The following is a 27,457-nucleotide window of genomic DNA, read 5'->3' as shown; positions in this document are numbered from 1 at the left end:
CTGCCTACAAATGTCTGTACTGAATTAAATATTACCACTACCTTTTTAAAACCATGTCTATCTTTACAAATCAACACAATCCTTTTTGTCTTTTAATACAGGCTTAACACTTAAACACTTTGTACTGCTTTTTTGTTACTTTTAACATAGGCCAGGCCCTGTTGTTACATCATGTCCCAGCAATAATGCCTTGCATTATACCTGGGAAGAAAGCACTTTAATTTGCTCCACTTGCCATTGGCTCAACCATTGATCCAATTTACCACATGGCCATTGGCTTAACTTACCCAAAGGTAAACATTTTGACTATAATATATATGTTGTCGCCGAGGAGTGTTCGGAGTCAGTCGAGACCAGGTTTCAGCTGCTGCGCAACGCTGAAACCTGGTTTGCCTGTACAAGCACCACCTGGACTGGACACAGCTAGACAAACTTATGTTGTTGAGAAGATCAGGGAGTTTTGCGACAAAGAGGCTATGGACATCACATGCCCTGCACCAAAGTCAAGGGCAGGACAGAAACAGGCTCTCTAAATATAGATTCCCTTGTTCATGCGTTGTTCGGACGGACCAGTCATCTGCACTATCTGCAGTGCCTCTATTCACATGACTCTCTCCTAACACACAAGCCAGACGCTGCTGCTACTATTCATTTTTATCCTGCTGCTCAGCCACTTTAGCCCTGATTGTATGCATATAACTACCTCGTCTATCACTGATATCGTTATTGATATTGTTTTTGGACATACTGTATATTATTTTATTTATATTGACACTATCTATTTCTGATATTGCTACTATGCAAGTAACCATTTGGCTGTACCGTTTCCACCTCCTGTAGAGACCCATCCACTAGGCAATATGTGGCTGGGGCATTTCCTTCACATGATCCATCAATTTAGACCCGTGTGTCTTTGTGAGCGTCATCTAATATTTATAACATATTTTTATCTGGACACTTTCTGTTTACCTGGAATTGTTCCTTATTCTAGGCTACTACTTTAACCACTTTCAGTCTTCATCTTTAAGATCTCTTAGTCTTTACTACACTACTCACTGTTCTGCCCTGAACAAGGCAGTTAACCCACTGTTCCTAGGCCGCCATTGTAAATAAGAATTTGTTCTTAAATTACTTTCCTAGTTAAATAAATAAAAAATATTCCCATAAGGGATTCATTCACTCACACAAAATCAGCTTATGCAAAAACAAGGCTCTATACTGAGTCTAGTTCATCCAACTCTCTCTCTCTCAACTTGTATACCAGCTAGCTGAGTACAATGCTCTTTGAGTGCTCACTCTCAGTACATTCAGTTAAAATAAAGAGAGACTTAAACTTTAAAGATATCTCATCCATCTTTCAGATACAGAAGAATGGTAAACAAATAAAGAGGTTTCTGCTGTTGGCAATGTGTTTGATATCACCCCACTTTCTCTGTCTGAGAGGGTGCTTTCTACTGCCACCTGACAATACTCAATACTAGGGGAGAATGGCGTTAGTGGAGCCAAAGGGGTAAGTTGAGCCACCCTTGTTTCTAGGAAACAATACATACAATTAATCGTTTGACCAAATATTTAGGAAGAGGTCATAATTTCATGGCGTCTGTGAAGGAAGAAGCCACATGGAAAAACTGGTAAGCAAGTTAGGTAAAAAAAACTGATTTTCAACAAGGTTGGTTTCTTGATGCTTGTATCTAAACCAAAGTAGATCATTTGAAGATTGGTTCTAAATTAGAAAGGTCTCTATAAGCTTCAATATGAGGTCCTAAACTTAGCATGAAAGGGCCTCCTTGTGTGTGGGCTAATATGTGACCAACCTGCTAAAATCAGTCATATGTAGCAAAATTTGAAATTGTGTTTTTTTTACATGGATAAAAGTAGAGACTCAAAGCTACAAAATGGTATATCATACACTACAGTTGAGGAACAATGGGAAAGTAATTCTGCTTTGAAAGTTGATAAACTTGAAAACTCACTTTTGAGAAATGGCCTTTGAATGTTGTGGTACCTACTGGGGAACTCTCCTTTGTCTACACCCATTCAGCATTGTTCACAGCCTCTTACGCCAGCCCCACACCTCTCTTTAAGGATTCACATGTGAATGTGCTAATTGTTTGTATACATTTTTTATTGAACCTTTATTTACACTAGGCAAGTCAGTTAAGAACAAATTATTATTTACAATGACGACCAACCGGGGAACAGTGGGTTAACTGCCTTGCTAGATCTGGGATTCGATCTAGCAACCTTTCGGTTACTGGCCCAAATCGCTAACCTGCCCAACTCTCTAACCACTAGGCTACCTGCCGCACCGGCAGCAATTGACACACAGACAAACATTACAATAATTCACTATGATAATTGTGTTTTTCTCTGCAGTGCGCGCCGCATAAAGAGTGAAAAATAAATCCATACATAATAGTAATAAGGTTATCCAAGCAATAATTACATCCATAGAGCAGTAAATGAATAATAATATATAGAGAGATACATAGGTAGGTAGGTAGGTAGGTAGGTAGGTAGGTAGGTAGGTAGGTAGGTAGATCGATATGGATTTCACATGACTGGGAATACAGATATGCATCTGTTGGTCACAGATACCAAAAAAAAAAGGTAGGGGTGTAGATCAGAAAACCAGTCAGTATCTGGTGTGACCACCATTTGCCTCATGCAGCGTGACACATCTCCTTCCCATAGAGTTGATCTGGTTGTTGATTGTGGCCTGTGGAATGCTGTCCCAATCCTCTTCAATGGCTGTGCGAAGTTGCTGGGTATTGACGGGAATTGGAACACGCTGTTGTACACGTCGATCCAGAGCATCCCAAACATTCTCAATGGTGACATGTCTGGTGAGTATGCAGGCCATGGAATTGTGTACAGATCCTTGCAACATGGGGCAGTGCATTATCATGCTGAAACATGAGGTGATGGCGGCGGATGAATGGCACGACAATGGGCCTCAGGATCTCGTCACGGTATCTCTGTGCATTCAAATTGCCATCAATAAAATACAGTTGTGTTTGTTGTCTGTTGCTTATGCCTGCCCATACCATAACCCCACCGCCACCATGGGGCACTCTGTTCACAACGTTGACATGAGCAAACCGCTTGCCCCCACCATGCTGTCTGCCATCTGCCCGGTAGTGTTGCAACCGGGATTCATCTGTGAAGAGCACACTTCTCCAGCGTGCCAGTGGCCATCGAAGGTGAGCATTTGCTTATTGATGTCGGTTACGACGCCGAACTGCAGTCAGGTCAAGTCCCTGGTGAGGACGACGAGCATGCAGATAAGCTTCCCTGAGAAGGTTTCTGACAGTTGTGCAGAAATTCTTTGGTTGTGCAAATCCACAGGTTCATCAACTGGTCTCAGACGATCCCGCAGGTGAAGAAGCCGGATGTGGAGGCCCTGGGCTAGCGTGGTTACACATGGTCTGCGGTTGTGAGGCCGGTTATACGTACTGCCAAATTCCCTAAAACAATGTTGGAGGCGGCTTATGGTAGAGAAATTAACATTAAATTCTCTGGCAACATTCTCTGGTGGACATTCCTGCAGTCAGCATGGCAACTGCATGCTCCCTCAAAACTGCACATTTTAGAGTGGCCTTTTATTCTCCCCTGCACAAGGTGCACCTGTCTAATGATCATGCTGTTTAATCAGCTTCTTGAAATGCCACACCTGTCAGGTGGATGGATTATCTTGGCAATGGAGAAGTTCTCACTAACAGAGATGTAGGCAATATCCCTGATCTTACCTGTTTCAATACACTGAGGCAATATCCCTGATCTTACCTGTTTCAATACGCAGAGGCAATATCCTTGATCTTACCTGTTTCAATACGCTGAGGCAATATCCCTGATCTTACCTGTTTCAATACACAGAGGCAATATCCCTGATCTTACCTGTTTCAATACACAGAGGCAATATCCCTGATCTTACCTGTTTCAATACACTGAGGCAATATCCCTGATCTTACCTGTTTCAATACACTGAGGCAATATCCCTGATCTTACCTGTTTCAATACACAGAGGCAATATCCCTGATCTTACCTGTTTCAATACACAGAGGCAATATCCCTGATCTTACCTGTTTCAATACACTGAGGCAATATCCCTGATCTTACCTGTTTCAATACGCTGAGGCAATATCCCTGATCTTACCTGTTTCAATACACAGAGGCAATATCCCGGATCTTACCTGTTTCAATACACAGAGGCAATATCCCTGATCTTACCTGTTTCAATACACAGAGGCAATATCCCTGATCTTACCTGTTTCAATACGCTGAGGCAATATCCCTGATCTTACCTGTTTCAATACACTGAGGCAATATCCCTGATCTTACCTGTTTCAATACGCTGAGGCAATATCCCTGATCTTACCTGTTTCAATACACTGAGGCAATATCCCTGATCTTACCTGTTTCAATACACTGAGGCAATATCATTGATCTTACCTGTTTCAATACACTGAGGCAATATCCCTGATCTTACCTGTTTCAATACGCTGAGGCAATATCCCTGATCTTACCTGTTTCAATACACTGAGGCAATATCCCTGATCTTACCTGTTTCAATACACAGAGGCAATATCCCTGATCTTACCTGTTTCAATACACTGAGGCAATATCCCTGATCTTACCTGTTTCAATACACTGAGGCAATATCCCTGATCTTACCTGTTTCAATACACTGAGGCAATATCCCTGATCTTACCTGTTTCAATACACTGAGGCAATATCCCTGATCTTACCTGTTTCAATTCGCTGAGGCAATATCCCTGATCTTACCTGTTTCAATACACTGAGGCAATATCCCTGATCTTAGCTGTTTCAATACACTGAGGCAATATCCCTGATCTTACCTGTTTCAATACGCTGAGGCAATATCCCTGATCTTACCTGTTTCAATACACTGAGGCAATATCCCTGATCTTACCTGTTTCAATACGCTGAGGCAATATCCCTGATCTTACCTGTTTCAATACACTGAGGCAATATCCCTGATCTTACCTGTTTCAATACACTGAGGCAATATCATTGATCTTACCTGTTTCAATACACTGAGTTAATATCCCTGATCTTACCTGTTTCAATACGCTGAGGCAATATCCCTGATCTTACCTGTTTTAATACACTGAGGCAATATCCCTGATCTTACCTGTTTCAATACGCTGAGGCAATATCCCTGATCTTACCTGTTTCAATACGCTGAGGCAATATCCCTGATCTTACCTGTTTCAATACGCTGAGGCAATATCCCTGATCTTACCTGTTTCAATACACTGAGGCAATATCCCTGATCTTACCTGTTTCAATACGCTGAGGCATATCCCTGATCTTACCTGTTTCAATACACTGAGGCAATATCCCTGATCTTACCTGTTTCAATACACTGAGGCAATATCATTGATCTTACCTGTTTCAATACACTGAGGCAATATCCCTGATCTTACCTGTTTCAATACGCTGAGGCAATATCCCTGATCTTACCTGTTTCAATACACAGAGGCAATATCCCTGATCTTACCTGTGCACATATCAATATTTTGCTTTTAGGTAGGTTATACATAATATATCTCTCACACACACATTCACCCTTAACAAAAGGTTCTCAATTTGGGGTTTTGATTAATCTCCTCCACCCATTTTTTCCATATTTCATTATCAGTTGTTTTTGAATAGTGTCCATGTCGAAATTAATTTGTTTTTTGTACAAATCACAGTCAGACTGTTGGAAAAGGCAGTTGCCCAGGCTCCCCCTATAGATAGATCCCATTGAAAAACATTGCTGGCTACTCTGGCAATTCGCATATCCAACTGTCTAGTCCAGTCTCACCATACACACCTTTTCCATATCACCTCACATGGTTTCCAGCCCATGTCCCCAGGTATTGCCAGTATAGGTGCAAACTTGTCGATGTCTAAAAAGTAACGTACTGCTCTGTTATTGACATGTTGTAAGGGCTGTCGCTCTCCTCATCCTCGGACGAGGAGAGGAGAGAAGGATCATCAGACCAAAATGCAGCATTAGGGAAATAAGCCATCTTTTATTTAACACGACGATGGCAACACGAAAAAACAAAACACTTTCAAAAATACAAAACAAGAAAACGACGTAGACGAAACCTGAACATAAACTTACATAACTAAACGTAACACTTACGGACAGGAAACAGACTACATCAAAACGAAACGAACAACCGAACAGTCCCGTATGGTGCAAGACATAACACAGATACGGAAGACAATCACCCACAAACAAACAGTGAGAACACCCTACCTAAATATGACTCTTAATTAGAGGAGAACGCAAAACACCTGCCTCTAATTAAGAGCCATACCAGGCAACCAAAACCAACATAGAAACAGATAACATAGACTGCCCACCCAAAACACATGCCCTGACCTAAACACATACAAAAAACAACATAAAACAGGTCAGGACCGTTACACATGTTTGTTGTTGAGATACCTCTTAGCACCCTACACTCCTGCTGAATAGTCCAGAACAGGACACAACTGTCTGATACAGTCTGGAATACGTGGCATAATCAATATCTTTCAGTGGTTTTGTTTCTCCTAGAACTCCCCCAGGAGCTCTACTTGCTGAGTCGGCCAGGGCTGATGTGCCGTATAGAAAGGGCATAAAAAATACCCAAATATTTATAACTGCTAGTAAACTCAAGAATGTCTTCACCCACCAAAACTCCTCTCTCTTTGTACCTGTGTGTGTGTGTGTGTGTGTGTGTGTGTGTGTGTGTGTGTGTGTGTGTGTGTGTGTGTGTGTGTGTGTGTGTGTGTGTGTGTGTGTGTGTGTGTGTGTGTGTGTGTGTACCATTTTCTCAGTGTAACAGCACACATTACTGAGCTCCGTAAAACAATGCAAGCATTAAACAATTGGCCCTATCACAATGAGCCTACAGTTCCTCATCCAACAATTTGCATATATAGTGTTTTTCTCCGAGAAACAAACAGTCTGCCAAACAATTCAGGAAAATTGACATTCTCCTTCTGACAACAGAAGACAAGAAATGAGTTGTGTCTCCTGTGAATGACAATGCTTTTCTTTAGAACATTTCACTCTGTGTTACAGTAGATAGAAAATAGGATCAAACAGAATGTAGTTTGAGAGCTATAGGGAGTCTGTTTTAGGGAACAACAGTACAATATACTGTTCTTGTCTATCAGAGATAAAGAAAGACAGATTGCTCTGAGTGACAGGGTCTGAAAACACGCTAGCTGAATGTGATAGCAAACGTGTGTGTGAAAGTTTTGGTAAGCATGTGTTGATTTGAGAAAATGAACAGTACATGTAGTGTTGAGCCGAGGACTGATGGAGCGTCCCATGTCTCTCTCTTTTCTTACACATCTCGCTCTCTCTTTCTCCCTCACTCACACACACACACCTATCCCCCTGCGTGTTAACTAACTCACCCTCTCCCCATCCCGCTCTCTCCAGTTCTAATCTGATGCCGAGGCTGAAGGAGTCTCGCAGCCACGAGTCGTTGCTCAGCCCCAGTAGTGCTGTGGAGGCCCTAGACCTCAGTATGGAGGACGAGGTGCTCATCAAACCTGTTCACAGCTCCATCCTCGGACAGGACTACTGCTTCCAGGTGAGGAGGAGCACAGACATAGAAGGGCATGCACACACACACACACACACACAGACACACACACGCACATTAAAGAGATACTGCGATCATATGTTACCGTACCTGTAGACTTCTAGTCATTGCGCTAACACTTGTTAGCATCGCAAAACTACCTCTAACTTCCTTCATACTACACACAGAGACATACAAATAGTATGCACACGTTTATCTGACTCTGGAAAAGTATAAAATTCCCAGAATCTCACAGTATCCTTTTAAGTGCGCGAACACACACACACACACAAGCAAACACATGCACTCACAGCATCTAGGGCCAACTACTACGTTTACAGATTTACATTCAGACTGGCTTGCCTGGTTAAATTAAGGTACAAAAAAAAAATGTTAACAATTATCCAGAGCGAATTACAGGAGCAATTAGGGTAAATTACCCAGCTCAAGGGCACATCGACAGATATTTTTCCACACCTAGTTGGGTCAGGGATTCGGCCCATTGACCTTGCGGTTGCTGGCCCAACGCTGTTAACCTCTAGGATACCTGCCGCCGCAAGTCAGGTACTGAAAATACACAGACACACAAGTACATACATGCTTGTATGACCAATGTGCTTTATCCTGGGCCAAGATACTGCTGACATGAGAGAGATAAACACTAGAGACACATTCACTTCAACATTCACCCACACAAGACACCTGGCAAGGCCCTCTTCATTAAGAGCACCCTCTCACATACACACACACCACAGGAGCACTGCCTTGAGGTGAGCACCAGTAACCATACACACACACAGCAGGACCCTGGCTCTAAAACGAGCCCTGCTGGCAGTAGACACTGTGCTGAGAGGAGAGGAGAGTGACTAAGCACTCTGAGCTCTTTCTGTGAGCAGGTTGAAAGGTAAAAATAACCAGCCACTCTCTACCATGGACTGAAGAAACTTTCACTTATCGCTATCACTCTCATCGCACGACTCTCTCTTTCTCTCATATCCTCTCTCTTGTATCCATCTGTCTTCCTCTCTTTTTATTTATTTATCTCTCTCATGTCCAACCACTACCGAGTGCTTTACCCAATGGCATTATTCAATGATTCCTCATTCAGCTCCATCAACCCTCTGTCAGACACCTTATCTCTCAAAACAATGAGTGTGTGTAGTCTAATATTCATAAATCAAGATACGATTGATTGTACGGTAGTAATGTGTTTTCTCTTTTTAGTCTGTGTATATCTTGTATCCTGCATCGGTTTCCCATGTATGAAGGGCAGTAGTCACAGTGTTGTGTTTCTCTGAGTTTCAGGTCACCACCTCAACAGGAAGTAAATGTTTCTCCTGTCGATCTTCATCAGAGAGGGACAAGTGGATGGAGAACCTGAGGAGAGCCGTCCACCCCAACAAGGTGAGACCACGGGTCTGAGGTCTAACGTTACAGAACGTTGCCGATAGAAATTCAACGATTAGTGTATTGGATTGATTCCAATCTTCTTGTTCAAGTACAAAGACAGAAACAGAGGCCGTCTGGATTCCAATTCCATCACACACCTTAACTCAACAAGGGGCCCAGGGAAGATAGCAAGTGACCTGATTGGAACAGAGCAGTTGAGTCAGACACTTAGACAGACAGAGAGTTAAATCATCCACACTGTCTGGTATTGTACTGTACATCTGCAGTGGTAGCACCCCCAGAGAGCCAGAGACACAGAGCCGTGGGAGAACACAGCCAGAACAGTCACCAGACTTCCAAACAGAGGACCCAACACTTTTCCTTTAATCACAACAGCGCAGCAGGCGGGCAGGCGAGCGGCTAACATATGGCTCCCTGCGTCAAGCCAAGACATAATGCAAATCTGACAGCGCTCTCCCGCCTTAATCTTTTATTATTTAACAAACTACTTTTTAATTTGAACTTTAAAGAAGTTTACCCAAAATGGTCCCAAGTGGTTCCATACATTGAAACTAGTTCAGTGGAGTTTTCCCTCTCCCCTTCTCTCTCCCTGTGGTGCTGTACTGAAACATCGGCAAAAACAGGTCACGTGACTCCTGACGTTGCTAGATGGAGGCCTCGCTCTGCTTCGTTGCCAATGAATTCATGATTCAGAAATCCGTGAAGTGTGTTTTATTATTTGTTTTTGTCATAAGTACTATCAGTTTTAAGTCACAAAATGTGTACCTTTCAACCTAAAATATTAGCGATTATTTGATATAATTATTTTATGTAGCTGACTGCCATAGTAACGGAGATGGGTAACAACTGCGCATGTGCGCCCTCGTGGGGGAGATCCTGCTACGTAGAAACTTCACGATATGTTATATGGAGCTTGATGTCACAGATTTTTTGGGGGGGGGGGCTGGTACAATAATTACAATATAGCAATTATACACTGGAATGGTAGATGTGCATAGGATGAATGTGCAAGTAGAGATACTGGGGTGCAAAAGAGCAAGATGAATAAATAAATACAGTATGGGGATGAGGTAGTTGGATGGGCTGCTTACAGATGGGCTATGTACAGGTGCAGTGATCTGTGAGCTGCTCTGACAGCTGGTGCTTAAAGCTAGTGAGGGAGATATGAGTCTCCAGCTTCAGTGATTTTTGCAGTTCGTTCCAGTCATTGGCAGCAGAGAACTGGAACGAAAGGCGGCCAAATGAGGAATTGGCTTTGGGGGTGACCAGTGAGATATACCTGCTGGAGCGCGTGCTACTGGTGGGTGCTGCTATGGTGACCAGTGAGCTGAGATAAGCGGGGCTTTACCTAGCAGAGACTTGTAGATGACCTGGAACCAGTGGGTTTGGCGACGAGTATGAAGCGACGAGAGCATACAGGTCACAGTGGTGGGTAGTATATGGGGCTTTGGTGACAAAACGGATGGCACTGTGATAGACTGCATCCAATTTGTTGAGTAGCGTGTTGGAGGCTATTTTATAAATGACATCTCCGAAGTCGAGGATCGGTAGGATGGTCAGTTTTACGATGGTATGTTTGGCAGCATGAGTGAAGGATGCTTTGTTGCGAAATAGGAAACCGATTCTAGATTTAATTTTGGATTGGAGATGCTTAATGTGAGTCTGGAAGGAGAGTTTAAAGTCTAGCCAGACACCTAGGTATTTGTAGTTGTCCACATATTCTAAGTCAGAGTCGTCCAGAGTAGTGATGCTGGATGGGCGGGCAGGTGCGGGCAGTGATCGGTTGAAGAGCATGCATTTAGTTTTACTTGCATTTAAGAGCAGTTGGAGGCCACGGAAAGAGAGTTGTACGGCATTGAAGCTCGTCTGGAGGTTAGTTAACACAGTGTCCAAAGAAGGGCCAGAAGTATACAGAATGGTGTCATCTGCATAGAGGTGGATGAGAGAATCACCAGCAGCAAGAGCAATGTATACAGAGAAAAGAGTCGACCCGGGAATTGAACCCTGTGGCACCCCCATAGAGACTGCCAGAAGTCCGGACAACAGGCCCTCCGATTTTACACACTGAACTCTATCTGAGAAGTAGTTGGTAAACCAGGCGAGGCAGTCATTTGAGAAACCAAGGCTGTTGAGTCTGCCGAAAAGAATGTGGTGATTGACAGAGTCGAAAGCCTTGGCCAGTTCGATGAATACGGCTGCGCAGTAATGTCTCTTATCGATGGCGGTTATGATATCGTTTAGGACCTTGAGCGTGGCTTAGGTGCACCCATGGCCAGCTCTGAAACCGGATTGCATAGCGGAGAAGGTACGGTGGGATATAGGTCTGTAGCAGTTAGGGTCTAGAGTGTCTCCCCCTTTGAAGAGGGGGATGACCGCGGCAGCTTTCCAATCTTTGGGAATCTCAGACGATACGAAAGAGAGGTTGAACAGACTAGTAATAGGGGTTGCAAAAATTTTGGCTGATCATTTTAAAAAGAGAGGGTCCAGATTGTCTAGCCCGGCTGATTTGTAGGGGTACAGATTTTGCAGGTCTTTCAGGACATCAGCTATCTGGATTTTGGTGAAGGAGAAATGGGGGGGGGGGGGGGGGCTTGGGCGAGTTGCTGTGGGTAGTGCAGGGCTGTTGACCGGGGTAGAGGTAGCCAGGTGGAAAGCATGGCCAGCCGTAGAAAAATGCTATTTGAAATTCTCAATTATAGTGGATTTATTGGTGGTGACAGTGTTTCCTAGCCTCAGTGCAGTCGGCAGCTGGGAGGAGGTGCTCTTATTCTCCATGGACTTTACAGTGTCTGTCACGTTCGTCGTGAGGATAATGAGTGGACCAAGGCGCAGCGTGTGAAAAATACATCTCTTTTATTTGAGACGAGTGAAACACGAAACGAACACTTATAACAAAACGAAACAAAACAACAAACGACCGTGAAATACAAACGTAAGTGCAATAACAAAAGCTACAAACGTTCTACATAGACAATTACCCACAAACGCATAATGCCTATGGCTGCCTTAAATATGGCTCCCAATCAGAGACAAATGAAAGACAGCTGTCTCTGATTGAGAACCACTCAGGCAACCATAGACATACCTAGACACATTCACTATACACAACCCCATACACTAAACCCAACACCCCCTTTACCATATAACCACCCAAGACGAGACAAAACACAAACATTCCCCATGTCACACCCTGACCTAACTAAAATAATAAAGAAAACAAAGAATACTAAGGCCAGGGCGTGACAGTGTCCCAGAACTTTTTTTAATTTGTGCTACAGGATGCAAATTTCTGCTAGAAAAAGCTAGCCTTAGCTTTCCTAACTGCCTGTGTATATTGGTTCCTAACTTCCCTGAAAAGTTGCATATCACGGGGGCTATTCAATTCTAATGCAGAATGCCACAGGATGTTTTTGTGCTGATCAAGGGCAGTCAGGTCTTGAGAGAACCAAGGGCTATATCTGTTCCTGGCTCAACATTTTTTGAAAGGGGCATGCTTATTTAAGATGGTGAGGAAGGCACTTTTAAAGAATGACCAGGCATCCTCTACTGACGGGATGAGGTCAACATCCTTCCATGATACCCGGGCCAGGTCGATTTAGAAAGGCCTGCTTGCTGAAGTATTTTAGGGAGCGTTTGACAGTGATGAGGGGTGGTCGTTTGACCGCAGGCAATGAGGCAGTGATCGCCGAGATCTTGGTTGAAAACAGCAGAAGTATATTTGGAGGGCAAGTTGATTACGATGACCTCTGTGAGGGTGCCTGTGTTTATGGTTTTGGGGTTGTACCTGGTGGGTTCATTGATAATTTGTGTGAGATTGAGGGCATCAAGCTTAGATTGTAGGATGGCCGGTGTGTTAAGCATGTCCCAGTTTAGGTCACCTAGCAGCACGAGCTCTGAAGATAGATGGGGGGCAATCAGTTCACATATGGTGTCCAGGGCACAGCTGGGGGCAGAGGGTGGTCTATAGCAAGCGGCAACGGTGAGAGACTTGTTTTTGGAAAGGTGGATTTTTAAAAGTAGAAGCTCGAATTGTTTGGGTACAGACCTGGATAGTAAGACAGAACTCTGCAGGCTATCTCTGCAGTAGATTGCAACACCGCCCCCTTTGGCAGTTCTATTTTGTCGGAAAAGTTTATAGTTAGGGATGGAAATTTCAGGGTTTTTAGTGGTCTTCCTGAGTCAGGATTCAGACACGGCTAGGACATCCGGGGTGGCAGAGTGTGCTAGGGCAGTGAATAAAACTAACTTAGGGAGGAGGCTTCTAATGTTAACATGCATGAAACCAAGGCTTTTATGGTTACAGAAGTCAACTAATGATAGCACCTGGGGAATGGGAGTGGAGCTAGGCACTGCAGGGCCTGGATTAACCTCCACATCACCAGAGGAACAGAGGAGGAGTAGGATAAGGGTACGGCTAAAGTAAATGGTCGTCTAGTACTTTCAGAACAGAGAGTAAAAGGAGCACATTTCTGGGCACGGAAGAATAGGTTCAAGGGTATAATGTACAGACAAAGGTATGGTAGGATGTGAATACAGTGAGGGTAAACCTGTGCATGGAGTGACGATGAAAGAGATATTGTCTCTAGAAATATAATTTAATCCAGGTGATGTCACCGCATGTGTGGTAGGTGGAACTAAAGTGTTAAATAAGGCGTATTGAGCAGGGTTAGAGGCTCTACAGCGAAATAAGGCAAAAATTACCAACCAAAACAGCAATGGTCGTAGGAGTCCAGTGAGTGGCTTCAGGCAGCTAGCGGGCCGGGGATAGCAAGCTAGCAGAAAGGCCTTGGAGTGACGTCGCGACGGAATAAAGTCTGATGTGGCCCCCTCGTGCTGATTACGTCGGCAGACGGATCAGCAGGGCTCCGTGTGGTAAACCAGGCCAATTGGCAAAATAGGTATAGTGGCCAAAGAATTTGTCCAATGGGCCTCTTAAGCTAACAGTCCGATGTGCTCTGGACAGTTAGCGGGCCGCGGCTAGCAGGCTAGCGGATGGGCATTCAGGGGACGTCGCGACGGCTGAGCCAGTTGAGAAAACCGTGCGAATCATGTCGGTGGTCAAGTCGTGATGGGTCGGCTGGGGTCCAGGCCAGTTGGCAAAATAGGTATTGTAGCCCAAGGAGTGGCTGATGGACCTCTTTGGCTAGCCGGGAGATGTGCCTAGCAAGGCTAGCTCCAGGCTAATTGGTTCTTGCTTCGGGACAGAGACGTTACCCAGGTGGGGCCACTCAAATAGCAGCTAGCTAACTGCGATGATCCAGGTGAATATGGAGAAAAATAAGTCCGATTTGCTCTGGTTTGAGTCGCGTTGTGCAGACTGGCGAGAGTTGTCCGAGCTAGAAGTAGCTGATGACCACTAGCAGTGACTAGCTGACTACTAGCTAGTAGCTAGTTAGCTGGCTAGCTCTGTTGGGGTTCCGGTTCAGAGGACGGATCAGCAGGGTTCCGTGTGGTAAACCAGGCCGATTGGCAAACTAGGTATAGTGGCCAAAGAAATTGTCCGATGGGCCTATTAAGCTAACAGTCCGATGTACTCTAGAAAGCTAGCGGGCCGCTGCTAGCTAGTAGCCAGTTAGCTGTTCTATGTTTTTAAGGAAGGAGGGGTTGAGAAACTATACAATGTGTCACATTGGAGAATAGAATGTCCAAAAACATTGTGATAAATAAACATAGGCTATATAGTCTTTTGGGCTAATGTGAAAACATAAACCCACTAACGGTCCCTCACTTTGAGGTACAGTATATGATAAGAGTTCATTCATCAAAGATACGTTTAGCTACTTACTCGTTAGATAACTGTCCATTTGGTCCAGCTGGAACAGGGGTGATTCTCTAATTCGTTTTTGGTATACAGCATTTTTTCCCAGGACATCAGAATTTCTGTGGACGCAAAAGCAAATTGCTCATCGTCATCATTAAGTTCCTCCATTTCTGTAAGAATTCTAGACATGTATTCAAATTCTCTGCAGCACAAATATTCCTCATTCGCAGCATTGGCACGCAAATGCTACATCTGCACCACCAGTCTATGTTGATTCTGGGGATGGGTTGTGGCTGTGGTCCAGCTACTGCTTCTGCTGCGGTGGCTAGAACGGCGGTGGCCATCTGAAGCTCAATTTGACAAAATTCTTCATCCAAATTCGTGGGGCTCAAATAAATGGTTTCAACGACACCATCAGCGCTCCTTCAGTAGTTTTCTTCAACACCCGCGAGTATTTAGTCGTCAGGCTTATTTGAAGGTTGTTGTTTACTTTGTATAACGAATGTGTAACGCTGTGTTCACACCTCCGCTGAAAAAAGTTGTTACCCGCTGCTGTGGCAGTAGGCTACTTAAAATAATTATATAAAATAATTGCAAATGTTTTAGGTGGAAAAGTACAGATTTCCTGACTCAAAACCGATAGTACTTTTGACAAAAATAGCTAATTTGGCCATACACTTTCAATAAAACAACACATTTGCCCACGGATTTCTGAATCATTAATTCACTGGCAACAGAGCAAAGTGATGCCTGCATCCAGCAACGTCAAGAGTCACGTGACCCATTTTTTAGGCTGTTTCAGTACAGCACCACAGGGAGAGAGAAGGGGAGAGGAAAAACTCCACTGAACTAGTTTCAATGTATGGAACCACTTGGGAGTTTCTGGATTTTGGGTAAAAATCTCCTTCAGGAAAAAAGTTAGGCAATAACCTTGAAGTGTTTTTTTTCTCAAAAGACTTCTGGCAGGGATATGAATCTTTCCATCTCTGCCTCGCAAGTCTTTAATTATTTAGTGATTTTCCACAGATTAGATACAGTGTAGGTTTGCTTGTTTGTCCGTAAACATCGGCGCTTGAAAGGGAAAGGGAAAGGGGTTAGTTGTCCAACTGAATGTATTCGTCTGAAACTGACATTAGAGCGTTTTTGAAATGAGAAAAGGGTGGAAAAAACTATTTGTAGTGGGTGTAAAATAACGTGCAATATCCAGAACAGTCTAAAAGCCATTTGCTGAGTTCTATTCATGAGAATGTTATTGTATTACTGTTTCCATTAAATACATTTTGCATAATGAACTGTATTTCTATGCAGAATCTACCGTTGAGTACCATTAACATATGCATTTTAATCATCTATTTATTCATGTGTAATGTCTTAATTACCCGTTATAAGGTATACTAAACTCCATCCACTCGCCCTGCACTCCAGTGAGTCTAGCTTTAATCAAGCACATCTCAAGTATTTTTTTATATTTTAGGTATGTTGCTGTCATTTTTTCTTTTTTGGAAGGCTCAGAAACTACAATGTTTACAGAGAGAAGCACCACATTCCCATATAAACTTTGGTAGCACCAACATACCTGCATACTATTTGAAATATGTATTAGATCCAGGTCTGGCTACCATTGACCCTAACCTCTTCTCTCTCTCAAGTATTTGAGTTACAGTCAGTATGTACTAAAGACCCAGGTCTGGGATCCACCCTGTCTCTAACCCACCCCTCCCTTTCTCTATCCCCACTCAGGACAACAGCCGTCGGGTGGAGAACATGCTGAAGCTGTGGATCATCGAAGCCAAGGACATTCCGGCCAAGAAGAAGTACTTCTGCGAGCTGTGTTTGGACGACACCCTGTACGCCCGCACCACCTGCAAGCTCAAGACCGACAACGTCTTCTGGGGCGAGCACTTTGAGTTCAACAACCTCCCGGCTGCCAAGAGCATCACGGTCCACCTCTACAAGGACTCGGACAAGAAGAAGAAAAAAGACAAGAACAATTACATCGGACTGGTCAACATCCCAGTCCCCGCGGTGACGGGGAGGCAGTTCATGGAGAAGTGGTACCCTGTAAGCACTCCGACGCCCAACAAAGGGAAGACGCCAGGGCCCATGATCCGGATCAAGGCCCGCTACCAGAGCATGAACATCCTACCTATGGAGATGTATAAGGAGTTTGCAGAGTACACCACCAATAACTACATGTTGCTGTGCTCTGTGCTGGAGCCTGGCATCAGTGTGAAGAACAAGGAGGAGATGGCTTCTGCACTGGTCCATATTCTACAGAGCACCGGCAAGGCCAAGGTAGGAACCTAGCGATCATAAAGATTACTCGTTCACACACACATTTACTTTTGTTTGACAAATGTTTTGGTTCAATTCGCTCTCAATGTTTCCTGTCTAAGACTTTGCTCAAGGTAGCAACTGCAACAGGAGTGTTGGCTAAGTAAGGTCAATGTCTGTCATCCTCTGTGCAACACACAGCTATCAGAACTCAGCTTTTATTCTGTATTACAGTAGTATTCTATGTCACCGAGTTCAAACTAAATGCAAGTCAACCTCAGGAATGTGGTCGAACCTGACTAAATGCTTTTTAAATATTTGACCTGGGCCAGCAGCTGTCTCAGCAGAGCCAGAGGCCAGAGAGGTTATTTCCTGTTTGTTTAACAGTCTTCACTTTTTCCTTTTGACCGCTCTGGCCTCTGGCTCTGAAAGTATTAGATCCCAAACTGCTGTTAATCCACCCTCAGTTCTCCTTAGTTCACTTTCCTGCAGGGTTGTAAAGCTCAGAGATGTTTGGGACGGATGTTCAACAGAACAGAAGAGAAGAGAGGCATTGGTGTGTTAGCAGGCCTAGATTAACCCACTGTGTTAGCATGGTGTTTTGAGCTTGTTTTGGGGTCATTTCTGAGAGATGATCTCTCATCCAGGTAGCAGTCTACACTCTACCACACTACCAAACCCACTCTCTCTCTCAAGCTAGCAAATTGGCTACCTACTGCAATGCCTATTATTGTACTGTATGCAACTTTCATTGGCTGCTGCCTCGGTGAGAGGAGGGTTCTTTGCTCTTTTCTCTTTATGTTATTTTCCAGTTGCCAAGGACAACTTGAGTGCAAGCCAGCCAGCAAGGACGCTCTTGACATTGTCTCCTGAACAGAGCTTTGAAGCTCCCTGACTTTCTCTCTCTGACTGACTTCATCAGACTGCCATGATGAACGATTAGTACTTAAGAGGTCCTGCTGAGAGCTGCAGTAGACTTTTGCTGTCCCTGCACTGGGTTGGTCAGACATACACGCTATAAAGGCTCTGTACGGCTCTGGAGAAATGGCCACACTGTTAATTAGACCTAATTAAATTCAGTGTCCCTGAAAAGTGTTAATCCTTCATCTCTCCCTTACTTCCCTCTTTCATCTGCCTGTCGTCTCCCATGGAGACAGGTCGTAAAACGCTAATACCAGCACAGAGACACTGTTTCAAAGTTGATTTTCACCAGGGACGGCTTCATGGGACAATGTCCCCACAAATCTATATTTCCTAATTTCTTCTACTAACATTTATTACAAGCAGACTAATAATTGAAAAGCCAGTAAAACCTATTAAAGGGATAGCCAGAATCCAATGGATACATTTAGCCTGGACAGGAATATATTGACTGATTCATTTATTTATAGCTGTTGTTTTTTGGGGTGTTAGTTCGGGTGGCTTCAGCAAACCTCGTCAGACAAACAAACTACCCTTCTCCTGCTGAAGATTTCTCAAAACAGGAGAAATGACGGAAAACGTCTCTCTAGAGGGTGCTCTGTGTCCCTTATACTGCTTTGAACGTTTCATGTGTATACACACACACATCTTAGCTTTACATTTCCCTGGAAACCTAGGCTACATTATTGATGGTGCACTACACAGATTGTAGCCCACAGCACCACAACACACCCCAAATATTCCCAACTAATAGTTCTAAAAAACATTCCAAGTTACATCAGATCCAGACTTAATGAGGCTAAACCACGTGATGTATATTCCAAATCAAAGTTTATTTGTCACGTGCGCCGAATACAACAGGTGTAGACCTTAAAGTGAAATGCTAACTTACAGGCTCTAACCAATAGTTGTAAAGGCAGTCATTGTTGTTCTCCCCCTTAGACGAGGAGGAGCATGGATAGGACCAAGATGCGGATTGAGGGAAATAAGCCATCTTTTAATGAAAAACAGCAAACAAGACACTACAAACTACAAAACAACAAACGTGACTAACCTTCAACTGTCCTGTAAGGACACAGGAACAAACACCCACAAAACACCAGTGAAACCCTGGCTGCCTTTGTATGACTCTCAATTAGAGACAAACAATACACACCTGTCTCTAATTGAGAATCATACCAGGCCGAACACAAAAACCCCACATAGAAATACAAACATAGACAAACCCACCCAACTCACGCCCTGACCAACTAAAATGAATACAAAACAAAGGAAAACAGGTCAGGAACGTGACAGAACCCCCCCCTTAAGGTGCGAACTCCGGGCGCACCAGCACAAAGTCTAGGGGAGGGTCTGGGTGGGCGTCTGTCCACGGTGGCGGCTCTGGCGGTGGACGAGGTCCCCACCCCACCATAATCAATCCCCGCTTCTTTATCCCCCTCCCAATGACCACCCTCCCACTAACCCCACCTAAATGAAGGGGCAGCACCGGGATAAGGGGCAGCACCGGGATAAGGGGCAGCACCGGGATAAGGGGCAGCACCGGGACAAGGGGCAGCACCGGGACAAGGGGCAGCACCGGGACAAGGGGCAGCACCGGGACAAGGGGCAGCACCGGGACAAGGGGCAGCACCGGGACAAGGGGCGGCAGGTCCTGGCTGAGGGACTCCGGCAGGTCCTGGCTGAGGGACTCCGGCAGGTCCTGGCTGAGGGACTCCGGCAGGTCCTGGCTGAGGGACTCCGGCAGGTCCGGGCTGAGTGGCAGCTCCGGACTGTAGGTTAGCTCCGGACTGTAGGGCAGCTCCGGACTGTAGGGCAGCTCCGGACTGTAGGGCAGCTCCGGACTGTCGGACGTCTCTGGCAGCTCCTGACTGGCGGGCGTCTCTGGCAGCTCCTGACTGGCGGGCGTCTCTGGCAGCTCCTGACTGGCGGGCGTCTCTGGCAGCTCCTGACTGGCGGGCGTCTCTGGCAGCTCCTGACTGGCGGGCGTCTCTGGCAGCTCCTGACTGGCGGGCGTCTCTGGCAGCTCCTGACTGGCGGGCGTCTCTGGCAGCTCCTGACTGGCGGGCGTCTCTGGCAGCTCCTGACTGGCGGGCGTCTCTGGCGGCTCCTGACTGACGGACGGCTCTAGCGGCTCCTGACTGACGGACGGCTCTAGCGGCTCCTGACTGACGGACGGCTCTAGCGGCTCCTGACTGACGGACGGCTCTACTGGCTCGGGACAGACGGGCGGCTCTAATGGCTCGTGGCAGACGGATGACTCAGATGGCGCTGGGCAGACGGATGGCTCAGACGGCGCTGGGCAGACAGATGGCTCAGACGGCGCTGGGCAGACAGATGGCTCAGACGGCGCTGGGCAGACAGATGGCTCAGACGGCGCTGGGCAGACAGATGGCTCAGACGGCGCTGGGCAGACAGATGGCTCAGACGGAGCTGGGCAGACGGGCCGTTCAGGCACCGCTGGGCAGACGGCAGACTCTGGCCGGCTGAGACGCACTATAGGCCTGGTGCGTGGTACCGGAACTGGAGGTACCGGGCTGAGGGCACGCACCTCAGGGCGAGTGCGGGGAACAGGAACAGGGCACACTGGACTCTCGTGGCGCACTCTAGGCCTGGTGCGTGGTACCGGAACTGGAGGTACCGGGCTGAGGGCACGCACCTCAGGGCGAGTGCGGGGAGAAGGAACAGTGCGTCCAGGGCTCTGGAGACGCACAGGAGGCTTGGTGCGTGGTGCCGGAACTGGAGGCACCGGGCTGGAGACACGCACCATAGGGAGAGTACGTGGAAGAGGAACAGGGCTCTGGAGATGCACTGGAAGCCTGGTGCGTGGTGTAGGCACTGGTGGTACTGAGCTGGGGTGGGAAGGTGGCGCCGGATATACCGGACCGTGAAGGAGGACACGTGCTCTTGAGCACCGAGCCTCCCCAACCTTACCAGGTTGAATGGACCCCGTAGCCCTGCCAGTGCGGCGAGGTGGAATAGCCCGCACTGAGCTATGCAGGCGAACCGGGGACACCACCTGTAAGGCTGGTGCCATGTACGCCGGCCCGAGGAGACGTACTGGAGGCCAGATACGTTGGGCCGGCTTCATGGCATCCGGCTCGATGCCCAACCTAGCCCTCCCAGTGCGGCAAGGTGGAATAGCCCGCACTGGGCTAAGCACGCGTACTGGGGACACCGTGCGCTTCACCGCATAACACGGTGTCTGACCAGTACGACGCCCTCTTACTCCACGGCAAGCCCGGGGAGTTGGCTCAGGTATCCAACCCGGCTTCGCCACACTCCCCTTTAGCCCCCCCCCAAGAAATTCTTGGGTGAGCCTCTCGGGCTTCCAGCCTCTCATACGTGCTGCCTCCTCAATCCACCGCTCCTGGGCTGTGGCTGCCTTCTTCACCTCCCGAGAGCGGCGATTCTCTCCAACCCTTCCCCAGGGTCCTTTTCCGTCCATGATCTCCCAAGACCATTCCTCCTGTGTCCAGTGCCTTAGTTCTTTTTCTCTCTCCTCAATCCGCTTGGTCCTGTTGTGGTGGGTGTTTCTGTAAAGGCAGTCATTGTTGTTCTCCCCCTTAGACGAGGAGGAGCATGGATAGGACCAAGATGCGGATTGAGGGAAATAAGCCATCTTTTAATGAAAAACAGCAAACAAGACACTACAAACTACAAAACAACAAACGTGACTAACCTTCAACTGTCCTGTAAGGACACAGGAACAAACACCCACAAAACACCAGTGAAACCCTGGCTGCCTTTGTATGACTCTCAATTAGAGACAAACAATACACACCTGTCTCTAATTGAGAATCATACCAGGCCGAACACAAAAACCCCACATAGAAATACAAACATAGACAAACCCACCCAACTCACGCCCTGACCAACTAAAATGAATACAAAACAAAGGAAAACAGGTCAGGAACGTGACAATAGTGCAAAAAAGGTATTAGGTGAACAATAGGTAAGTAAAGAAATAAAACAAGAGTAAAAGACAGGCTATATACAGTAGTGAGGCTATAAAAGTAGCGAGGCTACATACAGACACCGGTCAGTCAGGCTGATTGAGGTAGTATGTACATGTAGATATGGTTAAAGTGACTATGCATATATGATGAACAGAGAGTAGCAGTAGCGTAAAAAGAGGGGTTGGCGGGTGGTGGGACACAATGCAGATAGTCCGGTTAGCCAATGTGCGGGAGCACTGGTTGGTCGGCCCAACTGAGGTAGTATTTACATGAATGTATAGTTAAAGTGACTATGCATATATGATAAACAGAGAGTAGCATCAGCATAAAAGAGGGGTTGGGGGGGGGGGCACACAATGCAAATAGTCCGGGTAGCCATTTGATTACCTGTTCAGGAGTCTTATGACTTGGGGGTAAAAACTGTTGAGAAGCCTTTTTGTCCTATACTTGGCACTCTGGTACCGCTTGCCATGCGGTAGTAGAGAGAACAGTCTATGACTGAGGTGGCTGGAGTCTTTGGCAATTTTTAGGGCCTGCCTCTGATACCGCCTGATATAGAGGTCCTGGATGGCAGGCAGCTTAGCCCCAGTGATGTACTGGGTCGCACGCACTACACTCTGAAGTACCTTGCGGTCGGAGGCCGAGGAGTTGCCGTACCAGGCAATGATGCAACCAGTCAGGATGCTCTCGATGTTGCAGCTGTAGAACCTTTTGAGGATCTCAGGACCCATGCCAAATCTTTTTAGTTTCCTGAGGGGGAATAGGCTTTGTCATGCCCTCTTCACGACTGTCTTGGTGTGCTTGGACTATGTTAGTTTGTTGATGATGTGGACACCAAGGAACTTGAAGCTCTCAACCTGCTCCACTACAGCCCCATTGATGAGAATGGGGACGTGCTCGGTCCTCCTTTTCCTGTAGTCCACAATCATCTCATATTCACATCCATATTTATACTGTGTGGTCTGTCCTTTACGAGCTGCAGATGAAGTCTTAGGCCAAACTCCCCTCTGCTCTACTCTTTCCTGCTACATAATGTTATGTTTTAGGAATAAAACTTAATTTTCTGGCTGTCTTTTTCATCCAGGTCTATGATTACTCCCTGGCCACAGCAACCAAATACTTATTTACACAATATACAGTATGTGATCTACTGTATATAACATAACTACATTATCCTTGAGTGGACTGTGTCAGATATTTAAGGAATCCTCCATCTCATCTGGCCAACGACAGCATATAAAGACCCTAATCCTAGCTCCTAACCTTAAACCCCATTTGACCTTGTGGGGACTAACAAATTTCCCCAGTTGGTCAAATTTTTGTTTGTTTACCATTCTTGTGGGGACTTCTGACAAGTATAGTAAAAACATGTCCACACCACAACACACACAAACACACACACTAATCTATTTCCAGTGCCTTCATCCATTACCACCCTGCTGCTGATTCTCTTAATGTGAAGTCAGTTTTGGTAGGGTTAGCAGCGATAGCTTAAGAAAGCGTGGAGACAGACCCTCCTCCATGGTGCATCACAATCAGCAGGGTCATTATAATTGCAGTGTCTGAGGTGAAGAGATGGTTTGTGACCTGCCCTGTCAGAGAAAGTCTCTCTCTCTCTGTATTGGATACGCTGTGTAGCCCCTCTAGTCTCTCCCTCTCTCTCCTCTCTCCCTCCCTCTCTCTCTCTCTCTCTATTGGATACGCTGTGTAGCCCCTCTAGTCTCTCCCTCTCTCTCCTCTCTCCCTGCCTCTCTCTCTATTGGATACGCTGTGTAGCCCCTCTAGTCTCTCCCTCTCTCTCCTCTCTCCCTCCCTCTCTCTCTCTATTGGATACGCTGTGTAGCCCCTCTAGTCTCTCCCTCTCTCTCCTCTCTCCCTCCCTCTCTCTCTCTCTATTGGATACGCTGTGTAGCCCCTCTAGTCTCTCCCTCTCTCTCCTCTCTCCCTCCCTCTCTCTCTCTATTGGATACGCTGTGTAGCCCCTCTAGTCTCTCCCTCTCTCTCCTCTCTCCCTCCCTCTCTCTCTCTATTGGATACGCTGTGTAGCCCCTCTAGTCTCTCCCTCTCTCTCCTCTCTCCCTCCCTCTCTCTCTCTCTATTGGATACGCTGTGTAGCCCCTCTAGTCTCTCCCTCTCTCTCGCCTCTCCCTCCCTCTCTCTCTCTATTGGATACGCTGTGTAGCCCCTCTAGTCTCTCCCTCTCTCTCTCTCCTCTCTCCCTCCCTCTCTCTCTCTATTGGATACGCTGTGTAGCCCCTCTAGTCTCTCCCTCTCTCTCCTCTCTCCCTCCCTCTCTCTCTCTATTGGATACGCTGTGTAGCCCCTCTAGTCTCTCCCTCTCTCTCCTCTCTCCCTGCCTCTCTCTCTCTATTGGATACGCTGTGTAGCCCCTCTAGTCTCTCCCTCTCTCTCCTCTCTCCCTCTCTCTCTCTCTCTATTGGATACGCTGTGTAGCCCCTCTAGTCTCTCCCTCTCTCTCCTCTCTCCCTCCCTCTCTCTCTCTCTCTCTATTGGATACGCTGTGTAGCCCCTCTAGTCTCTCCCTCTCTCTCCTCTCTCCCTCCCTCTCTCTCTCTCTCTCTATTGGATACGCTGTGTAGCCCCTCTAGTCTCTCCCTCTCTCTCCTCTCTCCCTCCCTCTCTCTCTCTCTCTATTGGATACGCTGTGTAGCCCCTCTAGTCTCTCCCTCTCTCTCTCTCTCTCTCCCTCCCTCTCTCTCTCTCTCTCTCTATTGGATACGCTGTGTAGCCCCTCTAGTCTCTCCCTCTCTCTCCTCTCTCCCTCCCTCTCTCTCTATATTGGATACGCTGTGTAGCCCCTCTAGTCTCTCCCTCTCTCTCCTCTCTCCCTCCCTCTCTCTCTCTCTCTCTATATTGGATACGCTGTGTAGCCCCTCTAGTCTCTCCCTCTCTCTCCTCTCTCCCTCCCTCTCTCTCTCTCTCTCTCTCTCTCTATTGGATACGCTGTGTAGCCCCTCTAGTCTCTCCCTCTCTCTCTCTCTCTCTCTCTCTCTCTCTCTCTCTCTCTCTCTCTCTCTCTCTCTCTCTCTCTATTGGATACGCTGTGTAGCCCCTCTAGTCTCTCCCTCTCTCTCCTCTCTCCCTCCCTCTCTCTCTATATTGGATACGCTGTGTAGCCCCTCTAGTCTCTCCCTCTCTCTCCTCTCTCCCTCCCTCTCTCTCTCTCTATATTGGATACGCTGTGTAGCCCCTCTAGTCTCTCCCTCTCTCTCCTCTCTCCCTCTCTCTCCTCTCTCCCTCCCTCTCTCTCTCTCTATTGGATACGCTGTGTAGCCCCTCTAGTCTCTCCCTCTCTCTCCTCTCTCCCTCCCTCTCTCTCTCTCTCTCTCTATTGGATACGCTGTGTAGCCCCTCTAGTCTCTCCCTCTCTCTCCTCTCTCCCTCCCTCTCTCTCTCTCTCTCTATTGGATACGCTGTGTAGCCCCTCTAGTCTCTCCCTCTCTCTCCTCTCTCCCTCCCTCTCTCTCTCCATTGGATACACTGTGTAGCCCCTCTAGTCTCTCCCTCTCTCTCCTCTCTCCCTCCCTCTCTCTCTCTATTGGATACGCTGTGTAGCCCCTCTAGTCTCTCCCTCTCTCTCCTCTCTCCCTCCCTCTCTCTCTCTCTCTCTATTGGATACGCTGTGTAGCCCCTCTAGTCTCTCCCTCTCTCTCCTCTCTCCCTCCCTCTCTCTCTCCATTGGATACGCTGTGTAGCCCCTCTAGTCTCTCCCTCTCTCTCCCCTCTCCCTCCCTCTCTCTCTCTATTGGATACGCTGTGTAGCCCCTCTAGTCTCTCCCTCTCTCTCCCTCTCTCCCTCCCTCCTCTCTCTCTATTGGATACGCTGTGTAGCCCCTCTAGTCTCTCCCTCTCTCTCCTCTCTCCCTCCCTCTCTCTCTCTATTGGATACGCTGTGTAGCCCCTCTAGTCTCTCCCTCTCTCTCCCCTCTCCCTCCCTCTCTCTCTCTATTGGATACGCTGTGTAGCCCCTCTAGTCTCTCCCTCTCTCTCCTCTCTCCCTCCCTCTCTCTCTCTCTATTGGATACGCTGTGTAGCCCCTCTAGTCTCTCCCTCTCTCTCCTCTCTCCTCTCTCCCTCTCTCTCTCTCTCTATATTGGATACGCTGTGTAGCCCCTCTAGTCTCTCCCTCTCTCTCCTCTCTCCCTCCCTCTCTCTCTCCATTGGATACACTGTGTAGCCCCTCTAGTCTCTCCCTCTCTCTCCTCTCTCCCTCCCTCTCTCTCTCTATTGGATACGCTGTGTAGCCCCTCTAGTCTCTCCCTCTCTCTCCTCTCTCCCTCCCTCTCTCTCTCTCTCTCTATTGGATACGCTGTGTAGCCCCTCTAGTCTCTCCCTCTCTCTCCTCTCTCCCTCCCTCTCTCTCTCCATTGGATACGCTGTGTAGCCCCTCTAGTCTCTCCCTCTCTCTCCCCTCTCCCTCCCTCTCTCTCTCTATTGGATACGCTGTGTAGCCCCTCTAGTCTCTCCCTCTCTCTCCCCTCTCCCTCCCTCCCTCTCTCTATTGGATACGCTGTGTAGCCCCTCTAGTCTCTCCCTCTCTCTCCTCTCTCCCTCCCTCTCTCTCTCTATTGGATACGCTGTGTAGCCCCTCTAGTCTCTCCCTCTCTCTCCCCTCTCCCTCCCTCTCTCTCTCTATTGGATACGCTGTGTAGCCCCTCTAGTCTCTCCCTCTCTCTCCTCTCTCCCTCCCTCTCTCTCTCTCTATTGGATACGCTGTGTAGCCCCTCTAGTCTCTCCCTCTCTCTCCTCTCTCCCTCCCTCTCTCTCTCTCTCTATATTGGATACGCTGTGTAGCCCCTCTAGTCTCTCCCTCTCTCTCCCCTCTCCCTCCCTCTCTCTCTATATTGGATACGCTGTGTAGCCCCTCTAGTCTCTCCCTCTCTCTCCTCTCTCCCTCCCTCTCTCTCTCTATTGGATACGCTGTGTAGCCCCTCTAGTCTCTCCCTCTCTCTCCTCTCTCCCTCCCTCTCTCTCTCTATTGGATACGCTGTGTAGCCACTCTAGTCTCTCCCTCTCTCTCCTCTCTCCCTCCCTCTCTCTCTCTCTCTCTCTATTGGATACGCTGTGTAGCCCCTCTAGTCTCTCCCTCTCTCTCCTCTCTCCCTCCCTCTCTCTCTCTCCATTGGATACGCTGTGTAGCCCCTCTAGTATCTCCCTCTCTCTCCTCTCTCCCTCTCTCAATTCAATTCAATTCAAGGGGCTTTATTGGCATGGGAAACATGTGTTAACATTGCCAAAGCGAGGTAGATATTATACAAAAGTGAAATAAACAGTAAAAATTAACAGTAAACATTACACATACAGAAGTTTCAAAACAATAAAGACATTACAAATGTTATATTATATATATATATACACAGTGTTGTAACAATGTACAAATGGTTAAAGCACACAAGTTAAAATAAATAAGCATAAATATGGGTTGTATTTACAATGGTGTTTGTTCTTCACTGGTTGCCCTATACTTGTGGCAACAGGTCACAAATCTTGCTGCTGTGATGGCACATTGT

At 46.9% G+C, this 27,457-nt stretch overlaps 1 protein-coding gene across 7 annotated transcripts in view; it reads left to right on the top strand.

The window, feature by feature from the left end:
- LOC129818116 (disabled homolog 2-interacting protein-like) overlaps window positions 1-27,457 on the top strand; it is a 405,090-nt gene that overhangs the window by 318,490 nt on the left and 59,143 nt on the right. For all 7 annotated transcript variants that reach the window (XM_055873702.1, XM_055873700.1, XM_055873703.1 and 4 more), the window contains 3 exons: window positions 7,457-7,610; window positions 8,907-9,005; window positions 16,513-17,067. In XM_055873702.1, the coding sequence (XP_055729677.1) occupies window positions 7,457-7,610; window positions 8,907-9,005; window positions 16,513-17,067 (808 nt within the window). The remainder of the gene's footprint in view (window positions 1-7,456; window positions 7,611-8,906; window positions 9,006-16,512; window positions 17,068-27,457) is intronic.

Source organism: Salvelinus fontinalis, chromosome 21, assembly GCF_029448725.1.
Source record: "Salvelinus fontinalis isolate EN_2023a chromosome 21, ASM2944872v1, whole genome shotgun sequence".
Lineage (NCBI taxonomy): Eukaryota > Metazoa > Chordata > Actinopteri > Salmoniformes > Salmonidae > Salvelinus > Salvelinus fontinalis.
Note: the sequence above shows the minus strand (reverse complement) of the source record. Positions and strands in the feature narration are given on the sequence as shown.